This window comes from Cetorhinus maximus, chromosome 30 (genome assembly GCF_964194155.1).
Source record: "Cetorhinus maximus chromosome 30, sCetMax3.hap1.1, whole genome shotgun sequence".
NCBI lineage: Eukaryota > Metazoa > Chordata > Chondrichthyes > Lamniformes > Cetorhinidae > Cetorhinus > Cetorhinus maximus.
In genome coordinates, this window is record NC_135908.1 from 23992154 (window position 1) to 24009055 (window position 16902).

At 42.6% G+C, this 16902-nt stretch overlaps 1 protein-coding gene across 2 annotated transcripts in view; it reads right to left on the bottom strand.

Annotated features, from left to right (window-relative positions):
- Positions 1–16902, bottom strand: part of vps13c (vacuolar protein sorting 13 homolog C) — a 350466-nt gene that overhangs the window by 86917 nt on the left and 246647 nt on the right. For both annotated transcript variants that reach the window (XM_078532613.1, XM_078532615.1), the window contains 4 exons: positions 14094–14215; positions 11265–11562; positions 2946–3335; positions 1038–1142 (listed from right to left, as the gene is read on the bottom strand). In XM_078532613.1, coding sequence (XP_078388739.1) covers positions 1038–1142; positions 2946–3335; positions 11265–11562; positions 14094–14215 — 915 coding nt within the window. The remainder of the gene's footprint in view (positions 1–1037; positions 1143–2945; positions 3336–11264; positions 11563–14093; positions 14216–16902) is intronic.

Below are 16902 nucleotides of genomic sequence, written 5' to 3' on the forward strand. Positions count from 1 at the left end.
ACCAGAATAATATCTGGACTCGAGGGGTTAAATTACAAGCATAGATTACACAAACTGCAGTCATATTCCCTGAAGTTTAAGAGGTGATTTGATCAACTTTTTGAAGATATTAAGGGGAACAGATAGGGAAAAGAGAGAAATTATTTCCACTGGTTGGGGAGTCTAAGACCGGGGATATAGTCTAAACATTAGAGTCAGACTTTTCAGGAGTGAAATTAGGAAACAACAAAGAGCAAAAGGAGTTTGGAACTCTCTTCTGAAAATGGCAATTGATGCTCGAGCAACTGTTAATTTAAAATATGAGATTCAATTTTTCTGTAAACCAAAGGTATTATGGGATAAGCAGCAAGGCAAGTATATGGAATTCAGGTCGCAGTTCAGCTGTGATTTCACTGAATGGCTGAACAGCTTGAGGGACTAAATGGTCTCCTCCTGTTCCTCTTATTAATCAGAGTACCAGCTCTACAAATACACCAGAATGATATCGATAACTGAAACAGCTACAAAAGCATTTAAAGAAACAGCACTGATCAGTAGAGATTAAAACACTACCCTAAAGCCTAGGTTTAAGCTGAGCCCTTCCTTTCTACATTTGAGATCAAAGTACAGCACTGTTTTGTTATGGTACTTCAGCACAACAATAGTTGTGGGGCGACATGGTTGGTTGGTGCGTGAAGTGGAGAAGTGATGTTATTGTGGTAGAGGCTGGTTATATATTGAGGTTAAGGTTAATTCAGCAGAGCAGGGTAGATATATATTACACAGTCTATGTACAGTTGGCAGCACTTTGGGACAAATTGGATGGTTGTAAATGTGGTTACTGTTACTAGGCCTGTAATGCTTTGAGCATAAAACTCAAGTACTTCATCTTGAATTAAAATGTAGTGATTATGTTACTCAACTAGACACTGTAGCGATAGATACTTAGGAGAGACCTGACTCTGGGTTTATACAGTAAATTTTAGACTATAACTGCACTCCTGTTCAGTATCTGCCCTTAAAAACACCCAAACTGCACTTTAATTGAGAAAACTCACCAAATATCCCATGTTCTTTGCAGGACATTTGACACAGCCATAACTTCCCACGGTGTCTAATGAGAAACCATTAGACCAGCTGCTGGTGGATACACACAGCTGAATCTGTAAACCAAAAAACAAAATATATCTCTCCAACACAATACTTCAGGATCATCAACTCAAAAACCTTCATGGCAAATCAAATGATTGGCAAAAATAAATATATAACAAATTAACACACATATTTGGTCACCAATGGAGCCTGATTCAAATCCTTGCCAATTTCAGGCATTTTAGCCCTTATTTATGTTCTACATTTTCGAATCATGACCTGATGAGCAATGCAGTGCAATGGAATATGAGATTCTGGCAGCAAATTACAAAGCCTCTGACCTCTGAGCTGGGTCTCGGAATATTGGTATTATTTGAAGAGAATGAAGAGTTGAAGTTTTTGATACTATTTTTATTTCACGAACAAAAATAGTATAATTTTTAAAAATCTGTTTTTACTGTGTCTTTTGAAACCATGCGCTTATATTCTGCAGCAGCAAATATATAAAATACAATTCCACATTACCCAAACCACTCTAGTCATCTAGAAGGTATGTAGGTTGACAAATTCTCCATAAGTACTGTCTACGTTTGTTGAGGGGCAAGACAGATAGGTGTGAAGGCATCCAAAAGGATTGGATATTGATGGTCTTTATAATAGAGAGCACAAAACCAACATGCAGAATAGGCCACTTAATCACACCTAGCTCATCAAGAAAGCAAGGGCCTCTTTACCCCTCACAGCCTCAAGCAGTTCCTTCAGTGACTTTCGATTGTAACTACTCTTCCCAGAAGTCTTTAACATCTGTCGGGCACACAACATTAGGAATGCTTTCAAATTTTCTTTCAGCTCTTTGGAAGGTTGTCCTCATGCCCGATTATGTTTTCATTTGAATTAGTATTTTAGATTTTCCTTTACTATGAATAAATGACATCGCCCTGGGGTCCCCTCCCAGTTCTCTTTTCAAAGCTGCAAAGCTCTACATTTTCCAATGTTTCACCAGTTCACAGATGCTTGTGATCTGCTTGTGGAGCTTTCTTGCTTGCACCACCTCATGGGCTGGAATGCTTCATCCTTGTCCAGCTGACCAGGATTACAGACAATATTCAAGGGTGACTCGAGCGTAAATTCCTCAGATCTGTACCCTACCATTGTGGTTCTATATCTCAGCATTCTGTTCCCTCAAGAGGAAAATCCATCATTAGTTTGGAATGACAGGCCACCAATGCTGTTACCGTTATTGGACCTTGAATGGGGCTGGGGCACCAGAATGTGGAACAGCGTGCCACTGTAGCTATGGTTATTACAGTCTTACAGAAATGTAATTAAAAAAACTTTAATCCTACAGCATCACTTCCAGCACTTGCATACCTGCCGAATGCCATAATTCCAAAATCATTCTGTGCACTCACTGTTACCTCAGCCTCCAACAGTGCTAGTTAACAGCAGAAATTAAAAAAGACAACACAGATGAATAAATGAATAAAAAGGATGTTTCCAGACCCTGTAACAAGCTCCAATGATTTGCTCCAACTACAAAACACTTTGCCTCCCTTCTACTCTGTATGATGTCCTTTAATAACCTTATCCATTTCATATTTTAATGTGTTATAATAAGGCTAGTGCATTAATATTTATTTGACTTGTGCATACGGAAAGAAAAGTTGAACAGGAAAGAGGAGATACTCAATGGTGAAGCTGCATCCTTAAGAAAAGTTACAAGGTTTAACTGAAGTTAGTAAAATGCACCATCCCGTTCACCCCTCTATGGCATTTTCTCTTTTTAAACTGTGATGACTGCTCCCTATGCCAACAAATGGAGTTATCTCCTTTTTACTGTCAACCTGAAAGTATCCAAAAGGAATGATACATACCTTATTTTTGCTGAAAATATTTTTCCGTTTGAAGGAAAACAGGACAACATCACGGAAGTCAGCTGGATGTTTCACGTGTACATCTTCTGCACGATACTGTAGGACCCGGGAGGTTTTATTAATGATCCAGTATGGGCTATAAATAGACAAAACCAGACGGCCACTAACTTTCTGAACATGGACAAGCAAATCAATGCTCATGCGATCCTTAGAGTCAGCAGTAAAGCACACCGGAAACATTTCGGCAAGTCCATCTTCAATTTTAATATGGCCAGACCAGTTCCTGCCTTGATACTTCATAAGGACTAGCTCCATTATCTCCCCCCTGATTCTGGACTGTAGTATGTCTGCTGTGCATCCTTCTGCCAGTTCATTAATTTCAGCAGTTGCCTGGATAAAACAAATACCACTTGTTGAAAGGGCAAAACTTGGGCAGGTTTTTAAAAGTAACACCAACTGTTGCATTTGGAAGGAAAATGAGAGGCTACAGAAATTAAATGGTATAATTTGAAGGGGGTTACAGGAACAGAGAGATCTCCATTTCTATATCAAAGTGACTTATAAGGCTTACATACACAAATTTTTGGAGGCAGCAGGACACATTAATAAAGGTTATTAAAAAAACCATACAGGATCCCGAGCTCTACAAATACAAGAACAGAATGCATACAAAACAAGTGGCTATCCTTCACCCTTTTGTATCACTGCTTAAGCCTCATCCAGAGTATTGTGACCAATTCTGGGCCCCACACATTAGGAAGGATGTCAAGATCTTGGAGAAGGTGCAAAGACATTTACGAGAATGACCCCAAGGATATGGGACATGAGTTATGTAGAGACACAAAAGCAGCTGGGATTCTCCTCCCCAGAGCACAAACAGTTCAGGGGAAATTTAATACAGGGGTTGAAAATTTTGAGAGGTTTTGATAGGGAGAAACTTGGTGATTTCTCAAGATCAAATGACATAATGGTGCAAACATTCTGGTTCAACCTGAAACGGCTGTCAGGAAGAAGGGTGCAGGTGGTGGCGAGCAAGCAGATTTTGTGGTGGCGACTGAAAATAATGTGTTCAGTCTTCCTGATATTTAATTGGAAGAAATTTCTGCTCATCCACTGCCAGATGTTGGACAAGCAGCCTGACAATTTAAGATGGTGGAAGGATCAGCAGAGGGTGGTGATGAGCCAAAGCTGGGTGTCATCAGAAAACACTTGGAAACTGACACTGTTATTAGATGAAGCTGGGCAGCGTGTAGATGAGAAATAGGAGGGGGCCAAGGATAGATCCTTGGGGACAATAAAAGCAAAATAGTGCAGATGCTAGAGATCTGAAACAGATCCTTGGGGACACTGGAGATAATTGTGCGGGAGCTAGAAGAAATGCCATCATCGATGAGACTCTGGCTATGACTGGATAAATAAGAATGGAAGCAGGCGAGATCAGTCCCACATAGCCGGACGATAATGGAGAGGGAGTAGAAGAGGATAGTGTGATCAACAGGGTTATAAGCTACAGACAGATCAAGAAGGGCAAGGAAAGCCAATTTACTTTGGTCACAGTCACATAGAAAATAAGCGAAATTGACTTTGATAAGATCCACTCCGGTACTGTATCAGGGGTGGAACCTGATTAGTGGGATTCAAACATGGAGTTCTGGGAAAGATTAGCACAGATTTGGGAGACTGCATATGTGGAGGAAAGGGAGGTTGCATATGTGTTGGCAGTTTGCCAGGATGGAGAGGTTAAAGGTTTTTTTTTGAGGAGAGGAGTGATGAGAGCAGATCTGAAGGAGAGTGGAGTGGAAGCCAGTGCCTTCAGCTGTTTCTTGATATCATGCGGAGTGAATCGAGTTGGCTGAAGACTGGCATCTGTGATGCGGGGAACCTCCGGAGGCCGAGATAGATCATCCACTCGGCACTTCTGGCTGAAGACGGTTGCAAATGCTTCAGCCTTTCTTTTGCACTGATGTGCTGGGCTCCTCCATCATTGAGGATGGGGATGTTTGTGGAGCCTCCTCCTCCAGTGAGTTGTTTAATTGTCCACCACCATTCACGACTGGATGTGGCAGGACTGCAGAGCTTAGATCTGACCGGTTGTTTATGGAATCGATTAGCTCTGTATATCACTTGCTGCTTATGTTACTGGGCACACAAGTAGTCCTGTGTTACAGCTTCACCAGGTTGACACCTCATTTTTAGGTATGCCTGGTGCTGTTCCTGGCATGCCCCCCTGCACTCACTGAACCAGAGTTGATCCCCTGGCTTGGTGGTAATGGGAGTGGGGGATATGCTGGCCATGAGGTGACATATTGTGTTTGAGTACAATTCTACTGCTGCTGGTGGCCCACAGCGCCTCATGGTTGCCCAGTCTTGAGTTGTTAGATCTGTTTGAAATCTATCCCATTTAGTACTGTGGTAGTGCCACACAACACGATGGAGGGTATCCTCGATGTGAAGACATCTGCAGGTGTGCTTCAATGAGTATGGCTATGTCAGGCTGTCGCTAGCTTGAGAGACAACACAGCCAATTTTGGCACTAGCCACCAGATGTTAGTAAGGAGGACTTTGCAGGATCAACAAGGCCGAGTTTCCCGTTGTCGTTTCCGGTGCCTAGGTAGATACTGGGTGGTCTGTCTGATTCCATTCCTTTTAGACTTTTTAGTGGTTTGATACAATTGAGTGGGTTGCACTTAAGAGTCAACCACATTGCTGTGGGTCTGGAGTCACATGTAGGCCAGACCAGGTAAGGGTGGCAGTTTCTTTCCCGAAAGGACATTAGGGAACCAGATGGGTTTTTCTGACAATCGACATTGGTTTCACAGTCATCATTAGACTTTTAATTCCAGATACCTATTGAACTCAAATTTCACCATCTGCTGAGTGGAGTTTGAACCCCGGTCACCGGAGCATTACCTTGGGTCTCTGGATTACTAATCCGGCAGCCACTACCTCCCCACCAAGGCACTGAAGAATGAGAAAGACAGGAGAAAAAAAGGAACGAGAATGCAATTGTACAGAGTAGCATAGAGTCAAAGGAGCAATAGGAGTGCAGCTCACTAACTGAGTGAAGACTTGGAATTGGTGGGGGTGGGGGTGACGCGTTTGTTTCCTCTTTCTATCTTTCAGAGCCCACAGAAATTGATTCTCGCTCTGCTTCAGGGGAAGGAGCTAGCTGTTTGGTGAGTATCTGGTAAGTGGCTAAGTTCTATTCTATCCCTAACGTTTAAAATAGTACCCAGTTTGGTGGTAAAGTTAATCAAATATATAAGAAAGCAACATAAATAAGTGATTAATATAACGAAGTAATTATTTAAAACACATTAAGGACAGCAGGACAGGTGATGTGTCAAGGCTGCAGCATGTGGGAGCTCCTGGATAATACTGTGGTCCAGGGCAAACACGTCTGTAGTAAGTGTTTGCAGCTTGTGGGACTCCGGCTTAGAGTCATTGAGCTGCAGGCTGATCTGCAGACACTGCGACATATCAGGGAGGGGGAAAAGTTACCTGGATGCTTTATACCAAGAGGCAGTGACACCACTTAGGATAGGGTCTTCTGACTTGGTCACTGGCCAGGGGCAGGAGGGTGTGACTGTGCGTGAGGGAGGTACGGGGACCCAGAGGGCAGGACTGTGAGTCTCTGCAATTGTCCAACAGATTTGAGGTTCTCTCAGCTGAGAGTGGGGGCTTCAGGGTGAAAGAGCAAACTGACCACGGCACGTTCGTACAGGAAGCCATCCAAGTGGAGGGAACAAAAAGTAATGTCGTGGTATTGGGGAACAGTATAGTAAGGGGGATTGACACTGTTCTCTGTAGCATAGAGAGAGAGTCCAGACAGCTTTGTTGCCTGCCTGGTGCCAGGGATCGAGGCATCCGCTCAGGGCTGGAGAGGATCCAGTGGTCATGGTCCATGTAGGTACCAACGACCTAGGCAGGATGAGGAAGAAGGCTCTGCATAGTCAGAATGATGAGCTAGGCATCAAATTAAGAAGCACAACCTCAAAGGTAATAATTTCTGGATTATTACCTGAGCCACGTGCAAATTGGTATAGGACAAATAAGATCAGAGAAATGAATGCGTGGCCCAAAGACTGATGTGGGAGAGTTGGGTTCCGGCTTGTGGGGCACTAGCACCAGTATTGGGGAAAGTGGGATCTGTATCATTGGGACGGTCTACATCTGAACCGTGCTGGGGCTGGTGTCCTTGCAAGCTGCCTAACTAGGGAAGTAGAGGGGAATTTAAACTGAATAGCGGGGGCAAGGGATCAAATTTGGGAAGATGTGGTAAAACAAAGAGTAGAGACAAGACAAGAGAGACAGGTATTAAAATGGGAAATGATGAAGACTGTGACAGAAAGGGACAGAGAGTACAGTCAAAGAGTAAGTCAGCAGATAAGGCTAGGCGCTACAAAAATAATAAAAGGACAAACCTAAAGGCTGTACCTAAATGCACAGAACATTCAAAACAAAACTGATGAACTAATAGCACAAATAGAAATAACTAAGTACCAACCGATAACCATTACAGAGACATGGCTACAGGATGACATAGATTGGAACTTGAATATTGAAGGGTTTGTGACATTTAAGAAGGACAGGAAGTTAGGAAAAAGTGGAGGGGTGGCTCTGTTAATTAACGATGGTATTAGCACATTAGAGAGGGATGAGGTTGAGGAAACCAGGATGTAGAAGCGGTTTGGGTTGAGATGAGGAATGATAAAGGCAAGAAGTCACTTGTGAGAGTGGTGTACAGGTCCCCTAATTGTAACTACACAGTAGAACAGAGTATAAAAGAAGAGATAATAGGAGCTTGTCAGAAAGGTACAGCAATAATCCTGGGGGATTTTAATCTATATATAGGCTGGAAAAATCAAATGGGCAAAGGTAGCGTAGATGAGGAGTTCATAGAATGTTTTCAGGATAGTTCTTAGAACAACATGTTCTGGAGCCAACCAGAGAGCAGTCTATGCTAGATCTAGTATTGAGCAACGAGATAGGATTAATTGATAACTTCCTAGTGAAGGCACTTCTAGGTAGCAGTGATCATAATATGACTGATTTTTACAATCATTGTGAGGGAAAAACGAGTGCGCATCCAAGACCAGTTTTCTAAACTTAAATAAAGGCAATTATGAGGGCATGAAAGCAGAACTAGCTAGAGTGAACTGGTAAATGAGGTTAAGGGATATATCAATAGAAGTTCAGTGGCAAACATTTGAAGGGATATTTCAGAACACACAAAATAGGTACATTCCAATGAGAAAGAAAAATTCCAGGGGAGGACCCACCATCCGTGTTTAACTAAAAAAGTTAAAGACAGCATCAAACTTTAAAAAAAGCATATAATTACGCAAAGACGGGTGGCAGGTCAGAAGATTGGAAAGGATATAGAGAACAGCAAAGAATGAGGAGGGAAAAATTAGAGTACGAAAGAAAGCTAGCTAGTAATAAAAAAGAGTAAGACTCTCTATAGATAGTTAGAGAAGAGTTAACAAAGTGAGTGTTGGTCCTATAGAGTGCATCAGGGGAACTGATAATGGAAAGCAGGGAGATGACGGATGAATTAAACAGGTATTTTGCTTTGGTCTTCACTATAGAGAACACAAGTAACATCTCAGAAATAGCTGTAAATCAGGAAATGGAAGGGAGGGAGGAACTCAGGAAAATTACAGTCATCAGAGAAGTGGTATTGAGCAAATTGTTAGGGCTGCGGACTGACAAATCCCCAGGCCCAGATGGACTTCACCCTCAGGCCTTGAAAGAAGTAGCTGGTGAGAGAGTTGATGCACTGGCTTTAATTTTCCAAAATTCCCTAGATTCAGAGAAGGTTCTATTAGAAAATAACAAATGTATCTCCTTGATTCAAAAAGGGAGGGAGACAGAAAGCAGGAAGCTGCCGGCCAGTTAGCCTAACATCTGTCATAGGGAAAATGTTAGAAGCTACTATTAAAGATGTTATAGCAAGGCATTCGAAAAATTCAAGGCAATCAGGCAGAGTCAACACGGTTTTGTAAAAGGGAATTCATGTTTAACCAATTTATTGGAGTTCTTTGAAGGAATCATATGTGCTGTGGGCAAAGGAGAATCGGTGGATGTGCTGTACTTAGATGTGCAGAAGACATTTGATAAAGTGCCACATCAAAGGTTAATCAGAAAATAAAAGTTCATTGTGTAGGGGGTAACATATTGTCATGGATAGAAGATTGGCTAGCTAACAGGAAGCAGAGAGTTGTTATAAAGGGGTCTTTTTCTGGTTGGCAGGATGTGATGAGTGGTGTGCCACAGGTATCAGTGCTGGGGCCTCAACTTCTTACAATTTATATAAATGACTTGGATGAGGGGACCGAAGGACTGGTTGCTACTTTTGCTGATGGCACAAAGTTAGGTAAAAAAGTAACTTGTGTAGAGGGCAAAAGGGGGCTAACAAAGGGGGTCACTGTTTAAAAATAAGGGGTCACTTATAAGGGGTCATTTAAGACAGATGAGGAGAAATATTTTCTCTGAGGGTTGAGTGTCTTTGGAACTCTCTTCCTCAAAAGGCGGTGGAAGCAGAGTCTTTGAATATTTTTAAGGCAGAGCGAGATAGATTCTTGATTAACAAGGGGGTGAAAGATTATCAGGGGTAGGCAGGAATGTGGGGGTTGAGGTTACATTCAGATCAGCTGTGATCTTAGTGAATGACAGAGCAGGCTTGAGGGGCCTAGTGGCCTACTCCTGCTCCTAATTCCTATGTTCGTATGTACGTATGAATTCTGAACGCTGGCCGGAAAGACACTAGAAAAGTCAAGTCTGGAGGTGGCAGGGGTATGGGTGAGTCAGGCTGAGAATGGGTGAGAAAGGGATGGGGACAAGTGATATTTCAGAGGTTGTAGGTCATGGTCATAGACTAAATACAGTATTTTCAGCCCTAGACAGGCTACTGAAGTTGCACACAATCAGGAGGAACTTGAGTGGCTCCAGGAAAGGTGGGGAGATCAGGGGCTAAGGCATAACGCTTCGGATACAGTCTGAACAAGGTGGTTTAGGTCTTGCCAATCAATGTTAAACTGCAAAACGTATGACACTCCCAGCATGAAATGCTGAATAGACATCAAGTAAATATAGCAACAATCCAGGAATCAGGGATAGTACTGCAAAGATAAATATAGTTAGTAATATCATATATACGAAAACTGATTTTATGCTTGTCATTATGTTATTGAAGATCAACATATCACTAGAGAAATGGGTTCAAAAAAGAAACTTTGGGGCAGCCCAGGAAAGAAACCACTGCTGATAGCTTCCATTGAGTTAGGTTGGAATGGAATAAATCAAAAGCAGTGCATGGAGTTGATCACACAGGAGAGACAGTGGACATGGATTTGTTGGCTATGTCAAAAACCATGGAGAGTTTGCAGGTGAATAATGCACCATGATCATCACACATAATGTCAGTACTTTGACTAGGGCATTGTTAGTGCTATGACTAAGACAAAAACCAGACTGGAGGGGTTCCAACAAGTAGATATGGTAAATCCCAGATAATTAGAGAACAAGTGGAGGTTGAGAATGGGTTAAGCTTCTTCAAGGTATGGGGTGAATTTTTTTTTCTTATTCATTCATGGGATGTGGGCGTCACTGGCTAGGCATTTGCTACCCATCCCTAATTGCCCTCGTTTGGAGGGCAGTTTTAAGGGTCAACCACATTGCTGTGGGTCTGGAGTCACATGTAGGCCAGACCAGGTAAGGGCGGCAGATTTCCTTCCCTAAAGGACGAGTGAATCAGATGCATTTTTATGACTTTTAATTCCAGGCATTTATAGATTCAAATTTCACCATCTGCCTTGGCGGGGTTCGAACCCGGGTCCGCAGAGCATTGCCCTGGATCTCTGGAATACTGGTCCAGTGACAATATCACTGCGCCATTGCCTGCCCCCACATACAGCAGCTTTGAAGGGAAGATGGTGGGGGGAGGAGAAGTAGTTGTGTTGGTGAGCATTGGGTAAAGTGGCAGAGCAATGAGAAGCTGAGTTAGGAGGCAATGAAGACAGCACAATGCAGCATTTTCATTTTAAAACATCTGCATAATTTTATACGGTGTGCTCTGGCCCATGTCATCATCATGAAGATGGGATGGAGGTATTAGAGTCCTAAAGCCAAGTGAAATAAAAAAAGCAATATTTGATATTAATATCAGCAAAAAGATTATTTTTACTGTTGAACTGCTACTTTTATTTAAATACATAAATAATAAAAGACTGTGCTTCCATTTCCAATAACCTAAGTTCACAGTGAAGCATGAATATTATTAGCTGCAATCTTCCACCTTACTTGAAATACACTCACCTCCAACATGTATCGCAAACTATATGGCAGAAGATTCCTGATTGTAGCCGTAGGATGGAGGTGAATGATATAGGCTGGATCCCACTCATCATCACCATGATTACTGATAAAGTTCAGTTCATCTGGAATAGCAATGGTGTTTACTATAAGAGGAATGAAGCTCCTCTCAGTTGAAGGACATTGGAGAATGCATCGGATCTCTGTGCTCCTGTGAAGCTCTTCTTTCCAAGTAATATATGTTGTTGACATTTTGAATTGGTCCTCCAGCTCACCTGATGGTTTTAGGAACAACTGGCCTCTTCAAAAAAAAAATATATTAATGCTTTAGTACTTAATAAAATGCAGCAATATTATGTACAGCTCCTACTTTATCCTACACTTAAAGTGAAACTGTAATTAAGTTTTCACCAAATTTAGAAGCTGCTCCCCTATAGTATTGCCTGGAGTCAGCTTGGGCTACAATATTTAACAGCTTGCCTGTACTTTTATAGCCATCATTCCAATCCTTTATTCTGCTTGGAAAGCTCATGAGGTCAGGGGGCAAGTTCATTTGCTTGTAAAGTTACATCTCAAGATCAGAAAAATACACACACACAAAATCTGTAGACCTATAATGTATTGGTGACCTATGATTGGCTGATTACTAACATGTGATTGACTTTTACGTTCCCCAGAGCCAGACCTTTCCAAGAATCAGCAGAACTCTTAACACTGATGAAAGAATTTTGAAAAAGGTTTCTAAGACTAATGCCCAAGACACACGTTAATTTGAGGGGTGTATGAAAAATGAATAATTAGTGTTCTTTTTATTCACAGTAATAGAGGCACAAAGATATAGCACAGCATTCTCAGTGTAAACAGAATAAAAAGGAGTCCTATTTGTCCATAGAAAAATTACGGTGCAGAAAGAGGCCATTCAGCCCATCGTATCTGCACCGGCCAAAAAGAGAGAATAAAAACAAACTAATCACTTATTTTAAGTCCACTTTCCAGCACCTGATCCATAGCCTTGCAGGTCACAGCAGTTCAGGTGCAGATCCAGGTACCTTTTAAATGAGTTTCAGCCTCAACCACCAATTCAGGCAGTGAATTCCAGACACCCACCACCCTCCGATTAAAAGGTTTTTCCTCATGTCCCCTCCAAACCTTCTACCAATCACCTTAAATCTATGCCCCCTGGTAACTGACCCCTCAGCTAGGGGAAACAGGTCTTTCCTGTCTACCCGATCGCGACCCCTCAATTTTGTACACCTCAATTAGGCCCCCCCTCAGCCTCCTCTGTTCTAAGGAAAACAACCCTAGCCTATACAATCTTTCCTCATAGCTGTAATTTTCAAGCCCTGGCAACATTTCCATTTGCAAAATCATCCATTGACCATTACCCTTTGCTTCCTTTCGCTGAGCCAATTCTGCATCCAACTTGCCACCTGTATCCCATGGGATCTCACTTTTCTGATCAGTCTGCCATGTGGGACTTTGTCAAATGCCTTACTAAAATCCATGTAGCCAACTTCCACTGTACTACCCTCTTCAATCCCCCATGTCACTTCCTCAAAAATTTCTATTAAGTTAGTAAGACATGATTTTCCCCTAACAAAACCCTGCTGACTATCCCTGATCAATCTGTGCCTTTCTAAGTGACAGTTTATCCTGTGCTTCGTAATTGATTCCAATAATTTGTCCACCACAGAAGTCAGACTGACTGGCCTATAATTTTCTGGCCTATCCCTCGCACCCTTTTTAAATAATGGTACAATGGTCGTAGACTTCCAATCCTCTGATACCTCACCTGAATCCGGTGAGGTTCGGAAAATGATCCTGAGAGCATCTGCTACTTCCTCCATGGCTTCCCTGGGATACAATCCTTCCACTTTATATGATTTATCCACCTTCAAGGGTGTCAGTCCCTCCAGTATTTCTCCTCTCATTATACTTATTGTGTCCAATATTTCACGCTCTTGCTTAACTAGAATGCCTGCATCATCCCTCTCCTTAGTGAAGACAGAGGCAAAGTCCTCATTGAGAACCCTGCCCATATCTTTGGCATCAATGCACAAGTTACCATGTACATCTCTGGTAGTCCCTTTCTAAAAACTAAGCACTTCATAGCTTTTCCTGTGAAAGATCTCCAAAATCTCCATTAAATTCATCTTCAAGTTTGTTTTCAAAATCCTTTGGTGAACTAAAACAAGACTTGAATACTTGGGCAGATCAAGCCAAGACACAGGAATACTGTCTGGAGAAAATGAAAACTTTTGCTGAGCAATCATTATTTTTAAATTCCAAGTATAAACATTTTGATTATATTACATAAAAAGATACAATCAACATCTTTACGTATGTACTCAATATTTATCTTGTCTTTTTTACAGCAAAATGTTCAGCAACATGTGCCATATCGGAGCCAGGTATCAATTCAGCTGAGGTGGCCCTGGACTGCAGTAGCCTTGGAGATGGCTCTAGTGTTTTGAGTGAGAGTTTGGTAGTACGGCCATTGGCATCGTGGGGTTTCTGGAATACTGAGCAGAATATCTTGAGGATGGGAGCACTTGGAGTGGGATGCAAGGTTTGGAGCATTGGGGGATTTCTGGCATCTGAAAGCATAGCAGTGGGTGGAGGGAAGGAAGGAATGGAGAGTTGGCAGAGGGGTGGATTTTGATGGATGTTTGAGGTTGATGATTCTGGGATCTGGCAGCACGTCATGCAGAGGAGTTGTCAAGGCAAAATAACTGCCCGATCATTGCCAAGCCTCTTGCCCTGTCTCACTTGCAGCTGGCTCACTGCAGACAATCTGACCAACATGCGATAATGTTTAATCAGTTTCACCACCTGTAAGAGTCTAAAGGCACATGGAATTCCTCTTCAGGATTAGCCACACCAATCGGCTCCAATCGCCGGCCATCTGGAATAAACTTGTAGACGATAAAGGAGACAGAGAAGTGGTTCTTGATCTATCAGTAGGGAAAAAACACAAACTGAGCTTTTCTATCAGTTATACAAACTTCATCTCAAACTATCTCATTTTACAATAATCAAAAAGCCTTGGCCACCCTATAAGCTTTAAACAGCGAGTATGATCAGCATTTAATGAATCTTTCACCTTTAACACCAAACTCTCACAAAGTTTTAGATGGCCAGTCCATTCACTACATCACCATTTGTAAAACATTTTCAGATTAAACCTGATTAATTTCAAATTACTGAGATACTACTCAGGCCTCTATCAATGTTTCTAGTAGGACCAGCATGATACTGGTGCAGGGATAAACCTCCGCTTAGTTCTTTCAGCCCCACTGGGAATCATCTAGCTCCAGCTCAGCCTACATCTGGAGTGAGGAGTAGATAGTAACAACACAACAAAGGTTGTAAGTCTGTCTCCCCAGTTTGTTTTGTTGCTCATATTGATTATTTAAAGTTCTATACTACAGGCTGGGGCCGGGAGGAGGTCGGCATATTGCCAGAACTCAGTAGTGGCCACTGCTGCGACTACAAGCAGTCCCAAGAAGGAAGACAACATGGATACCAGACTAAGGTGGGCCCGGGGTTTTTGGTCAGGGAGGGATCTGGGGCTCGAGGGAGAGGGAGGAAGCGGCTGGGGGTCAGGCTCTGGAGGCTAAAAACTCCGTCAAAGGAAATAGCCACCTATTTCCTTCCGCCTTTGCACCTGTCCACCATAGGCTCACCCGTCCTATTTTACACCTGCAAATATGCCGACTGGGGGAGTCATAAAATTCACCTCAACGATAAAAAAGTGACAATTAGCAATGTCCAACCTACAAATTTAGAATGAATGGCTGAGGTGACTCTTCTCCCAATCTGTCTAACATTTGCAGAAACCTATCATCACCTTTAAAAATCTCCAAATCATTGCTACCAAGAAGTCGACTTCAGTAGATTTTTAATTTCCCCTATAAGGAGTGGACACTCCAACAGTGACACATCTCACTTAAGTAGGCCCAGAAAATTTGGGCCAAGTATACAGAGCTAAGGGTCAAGAACCCACAGGAGTGCTTACAGCTATGGCTGGGCTTTAGCTAGTTAAAACCACATAGTTCACCACTGCAGAGAACTGGTGAGTTTCCCGTCGCCTACTCTTCCAGCCTAAGACAATAGCCTGCAGGATTACCTGGAAGTGAGTGGAAAGAATTACAGCCCCACCAACAGATCCATCAAATTTCCCAATATTAACTGGGATAGTCTTAGTGTGAAAGGCTTAGAGGAGGCTGAATACTTAAGGTGCATCCAGGAGAGCTTTCTCAGCTAGCACGTAGAAAGTCTTGCAGAAGGACCTGGACCTAATCTTAGGGAATGAAGCCAGGCAAGTGGTAGAAGTGTCAGTGGGGGAGCATTTTGGGGGTAGTGACCATAACTCTAAGATTTAAGGTAGTTATGGAAAAGGACGAAGATGGACCAGAAATAAAGGTCCTGAATTGGGGGAAGGCCGATTTCAATATAAGATAGGATCTGGCCAAAGTGATCTGGGAGCAGCTAGTGGTAGGAAAGTCAACATCAGACCAGTGGGAGTCATTCAAAAAGGAAATAGTGAGAGTTCAGGGCCAACATGTTCCCAATAAGGCGGATCAACAAATCCAAGGAACCCTGGATATCAAGGGATATAGAGGATTGGATAAGGAAAAACAGGCGGCTTATGGCAGATACAGAGGGCCGGAAACAGCGGAAGCCCTAAAGGAATATAGAAAGTGTAAGGGGTAATTAAAGTAATTAGGAGAGCAAAGAGAGGGCATGAAAAAAACACTGGCGGGCAAGATAAAAGAAAATCCCAAGGCATTTTATAAATATATTAAGGGCAAGAGGGTAAGCAGGGAAAGAGTAGGGTCCATCAGGGACCAAAGTGGCAATCTGCATAGAGCCAGAGGATGTAGGTGAGGTTTTGAATGATGGCTTTTCATCTGTGTTCACTATGGGGAAGGACAATGTAGGTGTAGAATTCAGGGAGGGGGCTGTGATATGCTTGAACAAATTAGCATTGAAAGGGAGGGGGTATTAGCGGTTTAAGCAGGCTTAAAAGTGGATAAACTCCCAGGCCCAGATGAGATGTATCCCAGGCTATGTGAGGCAAGGGAAGAGATTGCAGGGGCTCTGACATTAATTTTCAAATCCTCTCTGGCCACTGGAGACGTGCCAGAGGACCGGAGGACAGTGCATGTGTCACCATTATTCAAGAAGGGTAGTAGGGATAAATCAGGTAATTACAGATCAGTGAGTTTAACATCAGTGGTAGGGAAACTATTGGAAAAAATTCTGAGGGGCAGGATTAATTTCCACTTGGAGAGGCAGGGATTAATCAGGGATAGTCAGCATAGCCTTGTCAGGGGGACATCATGTCTAACAAATTTGACTGAATTTTTTTAAGGAGGTGACCAGCTGTGTAGATGAGGGTAGTGCAGTTGATGTAGTCTAAATGGGCTTCAGTGAGGCTTTTGACAAGGTCCCGCATGGGAGAATTGTCAAGAAGGTAAGAGCCCATGGGATCCAGGACAACTTGGCAAATTGGATCTAAAATTGGCTTAGTGGCAGGAGACAGAGGGGGATGGTCGAAGGTTGTTTTTGCGATTGGAAGCCTGTGACGAGTGGTGTATTACAGGGATCAGTGCTGGGACTCTTGCTGTTTGTAGTG